The 6,000-nt window shown below is 29.6% G+C and overlaps 1 protein-coding gene across 5 annotated transcripts in view; it reads right to left on the reverse strand.

The window, feature by feature from the left end:
* Positions 1-6,000, reverse strand: part of LOC106464389 (nuclear protein MDM1-like) — a 67,139-nt gene that overhangs the window by 49,925 nt on the left and 11,214 nt on the right. For all 5 annotated transcript variants that reach the window (XM_022392076.1, XM_022392074.1, XM_022392073.1 and 2 more), the window contains one exon: positions 1,411-1,574. In XM_022392076.1, the coding sequence (XP_022247784.1) occupies positions 1,411-1,566 (156 nt within the window). In that variant the 5' untranslated portion in view covers positions 1,567-1,574. The remainder of the gene's footprint in view (positions 1-1,410; positions 1,575-6,000) is intronic.

Raw genomic sequence — 6,000 nt, forward strand, 5'->3', positions numbered from 1 at the left:
TTTTATATACCAGTCTACCCTATATCTAGTAAATGCTAGAGCATTCGCCAAGGTACAGGATAGTTCTAGAAACGTGGCGTCACACTAGTCATATGACCTCGCTGACGCAACAGTATATAGCTTCATACAATGTGGCTTGAAAGTTACTGCTGTCATTAGAATAAAACGTTTTCTAGGATAGTAGAGATAGTTACACTAAAACTATATGTCTTGTATTGTGGAAGCTACGCACCAAGACTTGCAAAACATAAGCTATAGCACATGATGTACTGTAAACATAAAGTGAATATGTGTTTATCAATTTCCAGAGTTTAGTTTGAACAATGTTTTAAATGGTTAAGACCCTGTGGGAACAGAGTATAAAAGTTTATACTAAGCTAGGCCTTAGAGGTACCCTTATCCAACAGTTAACTCACCAGTAAGTTAAACAGTCACCTTACAAAATCAGCTACCCAATATTAGTAGATCCAAGACGTAGCAAGATCCAATTTTGTAGTAAATTAATTTTTTGGTTCTTTAAATGTTGAGAAAAACAGGATTAATTGAAATATTCAGATTAAAGACATTGTGTATAATTATAATCTGGAATTATTATACTGGATAGTCTGTGATATTTATATTTCAAGTGAAATAAATGTTAAAAAAATTTTACATATGAATTGGTATCTTGTGTTTAATTCTTTCACATAAATTCCATCCATCAGTCAACCCTGTAGTACTAACAGCTATATAACCTGTTATTTAAAATATATATTATTTGAAACTGAAACTAGTTAGCATTTCGGCCCATCTCATAATAAACACCAATTAAACATACTAAACACTGGAAGAAGCAAACAAATAAAATTCTAAATTTCCCATCCAACTTAGTTTAGTGTATTATAGCTATAATTAATAACTCTAGTTATCAATATAGCAGAATATATACATATTAATTTATGGTTATCTCCTTGCAACAAATTTTAGAATATTGTCTCACACTACACATATCAAAGATTTAGATATTTAGGATACCTTTTTATAGACTAACTGCTATAAGAATAAATATTTATGCTCAGTTGCACAGTTTTAAACAACTAACAACTTTCTCTACTTGTACAGACAGTACATAGACAGGAATGTGAGTTTCATCTACTGTTTTTTAAGCAGGGGATAATTAGTTGCCACCTTTATGTATTTCAACAAAAGATATATATATATATATAATACTAAGAACAATACCTAAACTTGATTAAAAAATTATTTTGATAAAGTTTTATACATAATACTTAACAACTACAAATATGACCTATTTAGACTGTCTAAAGACACACTTTGTAAATCACAGTTTTATAATGTGTAACTAGATATATTTCCAAAATTTGTACATACTTTTCTTATATATTTATATTTTTAGCACCATTTCCTTACCAAAGTCCTAGATTTTCGTTCTGAGCTATGTGTGTCGATTCCAACTCCTGTACTTTTAGAGTCACTGTAATCCATTACCTCTTCATTGTTTAAGAGAAGATCCCTTTTATATGTCAAATCATGATATTTTTTCTTTCTGTAAAGGGCTGGTTCCATGGTTTTAACTATACATGTGTGAAACAGAAATATATATATTTATGATGTTGAAGAAGTTATAGCTCTTAGTTTCCAGATTAATAATGCCTAGCTCTAAAACCTTCAACTACACATCGATTTTTTACTACATCAATGTAAATGAGTCTTGAGCCTTCATATTTTTATACTGGCAATATTCTGTAGTACAGGATGGTGAAATTTCTTACTACTCCCTTATGTTGAATTATTCAAAAATTATTTTTTTTAAAGTTCTTTGTTAGAAAGCTGGGAATCACTTAAGTAGCTTTTTAACCTTCCCTGTTTTAAAAACATGCAATTAACTGACTTTCTTGTAAGGAAGATAGAACATGACATCCAGAAATAGAAAATTATCTTTCCTGTCAGTGATTTATTTAAGTTCAGGGGCAATCATGCTTTAGAGCTCCACTTTCAGTGGACTTAAATATTGAATGTGATGTGAATTTTGTATGCAAACTTAGCTCTTTGTATGTTTTGTTTTTGTATAAAAAGCCATGATTTCCTCTGTAAGACAGGATTTTTAGACTTATATATAACCTTTAAGCCTAACCTATTTTCTTTTAAACTCCCTTTTACTTTGTTAATCAATTGATTTGTGTGGCTTTTATAACTTTAGTGTGACTTTTGTTTGCAGAAACTTGTGGATTTAATTTTAAGTCATTCACTGCTGATTCGCATATAGGGTATGGTCCACCTCTAGTAGTTGAATGCTATATGGTGTACAGCTTGCAAAACTTCTGCACACATAGTCAATGGAATAGCTTATGAGTTTCTATTAGAGTGATATATATTGATTTAAACTTGGAGAAGTCTAGTTATCTTGTTAGAATCTAAGCTGAATGTGGATTTTATTTTCACTGTGCTCTAAGCTTAACTTGGAATTTCACTTTTATATTTTAGCTTTAGGTGTTAGTTTAACTTACAGGAAGGATAAACTGAAGTGATAAGTTTTTTAAACAAAGTTTTCATCTTGCTCTTATGAGTTTGATGTCCACCAGTAAACACTTGCCTTTGTTCACTTTTTTTTTGTAGTGTGTTGTGGGTGTGCTCTTGCAAATTAATATTTCTGCACTTTTCAAACTTTTGGGTGTTAAGGTCCTTCTACTTAGAAAGCCTAACTGATTGCTCTATGAGCAAAACTTTTTACCAGGAATACCACAACTTTCATATAAAAATTCCAACAGGTGATAATACATACAAAAGTAAAACAACTTCTGCTAAATAAAATGAACAGTATAACTTGCAATACAAAACATAATAATGTGTATGAACTATAACGTAAAATATATTACGTACAAAAAAAAATTCTAACAAAATATTTAGTGTAGTGTTAAATAAACCATTATGAGTGGTTGAAAAGTACAAAACAAAAAACTGTGAGGATCATTTTGTTTTTGCCAAAAGTAACATATATTACACTGCTGTGCTTTCTTTTATGATATTTTGAGTGAATGATTTTATATTCTGACATTTCTCATTACAACATGAAGGAAGGTCTCTCAACTTTCAATGTGTAAATATTCAGTTTGTGCTGGTTTTAGCAAGCATGCATGTGATAATATTTGAGTAAGACAAATATATTAAACTGGATTTTGTGTTATATTTACAGATATTGCTCATTCTTTATATAAAACACCTAGCAAATTGAACTTTAACATTTATAAATTTAATAGATACAGCATACAGCATCAGTGACTGTAACATCCTTTGCTACCCAAGTTGATAATATCTGTTTGTTACGTACAGCTGACAAATACTGTGACAAACAAGGGTCATGAGGTTACACTGTTGACTGGTAAAAAAACAAAAACAAGTTTATCTATTGAATTAGAGTATACTTTGTTGGTTCAGTTCTATCTGTAGATCTACAATTTCCATTCATCTTGAAGATGAACATATTTATTTTTACAGAGATCTGTCTTGAGAGAAAGTTGCAAATCTAATAACAATCCAATAGAAGCAACTGTCTTTTCATGTGTGCTAGTAAATGTGCTGCAATTTTGTTTTGTGATAAAGACTGTTAATTCTATTAAACTTCTCCAGTCTTATTATATCTTACGAACAAGAAAACTGAGTCAGGTTTTCAAACACAGACTACTCCACAAAGTTCCTGGTCAAATTAGCTGTTATTAGTGGATACAAGTATCTGATACTTGTTGGTAAATCAGTTTACTAGAAAATACCATACTACTTGTGTCGTATTTTTATGAACCACAAGGTTTTTGATGATCATTATATCCAAAATAACTTGAAAAAATGACAAAAATATCGATTTGGTCACATTCGTTACACTTGAAGCAACAACGAATAATACATGGAATTTTTTAAAAGTTTTACCCTAAAAACAAAACTAATAAACATTTTATAACAAAAATACCCAAATTAATAGATTTAGCAGGTTCTTACAAAGTGAAAATGTTATGTTAAACTTATCACAATGTTCTAATGTGCTCTTACAATGAGTGGGTTCTTTTGGATTATTTGGTAAAAACAGTGACAAGTCAAGTCTACTTAATGATAAATTAATTTATTTGTTCAATAACAATTGCTACAGTCTACATTCACTTTGACAAAATGATATAGACTTAGGTTCACATACATTTCATTAGAAATTCCAAGACTAATTGAATGCCTAACTCACAGAATTTCATTGCTAATCAATTGAGTAACTGAATAGTTGTGATAATTCTCACTACTAACATTAAATAACTTTTGTAACAGTGAAATGAACAAGTTGCTGACTAATACCGAACACTTCACTGATTACTCATATTTATATCACACCCTTATTTCTATAGATTTTACAAAGCTTCTTTGTTACATCATAATAAGTTTCTAGATATTGTATTATAATGATGAGTAGCTCCCTCTAACAAACATCTTAAAATAAAGATAATTCATTATATGTATTAGCTTCCATCACCCTGAAGTGGCTGGCTCAATTAATTTCATAATATTTGAAATGGTAACTGGAAACTGTCCAACAGTTTACTTGGGCTATTATTGTGTTCAGGTTTTGCCTGAGATGAGGGATGAAAAAAACTTGAAATAGGGCATATTTCCACTTTTTTATACACTTTAGGCTTTAAACTGAAAGACACCTGTATTTAATTGATTAAATGATTCAATTACTATTTTCCACAAAGCAGAATATACATTTAGCACCTAATGGAGGTTTAATAACAAAAGAAAGGGAATATTATCTAATATTGTCCTTTATACAATTCTTGCTTCCTTGATGGGTATCCTCAGCTAGTCTAACAAAATATAGCTTATAACAACAATAAATACCATGTAGAAATGATTATAACAAAAAAAGAGGTATACTATTTCACTTTATGATTTTATCAGCATTAGTATACTTAGTCTAAGATCCAAATAATTTTCTTATTTTCACATCAAATTAAATAATTTGAAACTTGGATTTCATATTTATATTTTTGATCCTGTGGCAATTGTACAAGCCTAAAAGCTATCATAAATACTTCCTAAAAAAGAATATTTACAGTTCTGACTGATGATATAAGAAGAAAGAAATAACAATTAAGTAACTTTAATGGGCCTCTCATATATAAGTGTCTCAACACTCGGTGTATTTACAAGTCACTTAAAGTCCAAATATAGCACCTGATTTCAAACCCACCCTAATTTTAATGATATTACTCAATTCACAACCAACAAATAATTTGGTGACAGAACTGGATCAAGGGGGATAATATTACAGAAGTATCATTCTAAGGTAAGATTATAAAAATGCATCATCTTTCATCATATTGTCTGACAATATCAGTGTATGTCTTTATTTACGTAGCTACATGTCACAAACATCAAGATGATAGTTTAACATTCATGTGAAATAAATTAGAAAAAATATGATTCCCATCCAGACCTAAAAAAAACAGATATTTGCTAAAATGTAGGTATTTTTAAAAAGAACCAAAGAAGAAAATTATAGAAAGTTTCATAGAAACTCCTATAAGAAAGTGTTTATAGACTTGAAAACCTGATAAGTTTTAATAGCAAATAAAACTCAAAAAAGTATTAAAGAACTGTATTTTCAATATTCCATTATTATTAATTACATATTTAACAATCTCACAACTGTTAGTTAAATGATAATGAGCTGATTGATATGAGTAGATCTGTAATGTCTAATCTGATAAGTACATCCTTTAATCTGATAAGTACAAATTTTCTGATGTATTGATTTAAGCTCTTGTAAAATTCTGAAACCATACAAGAATTACCAAGCATACAGCTACTGTATTGTTACGTCTCTGGTCGTTTGTTAATTACTCGTAAGAATTATTTCCGAAGAACTTCAGCGATACAAGTCCTTTCTCAAATAAAACTAGTTTATTCTTTCTCAATTCAACTTTGCAATACACTTAATTTCCACAGTCATCTTAACTTAAA

The sequence above is a fragment of the Limulus polyphemus genome, unplaced genomic scaffold, assembly GCF_000517525.1.
Source record: "Limulus polyphemus unplaced genomic scaffold, Limulus_polyphemus-2.1.2 Scaffold1636, whole genome shotgun sequence".
Lineage (NCBI taxonomy): Eukaryota > Metazoa > Arthropoda > Merostomata > Xiphosura > Limulidae > Limulus > Limulus polyphemus.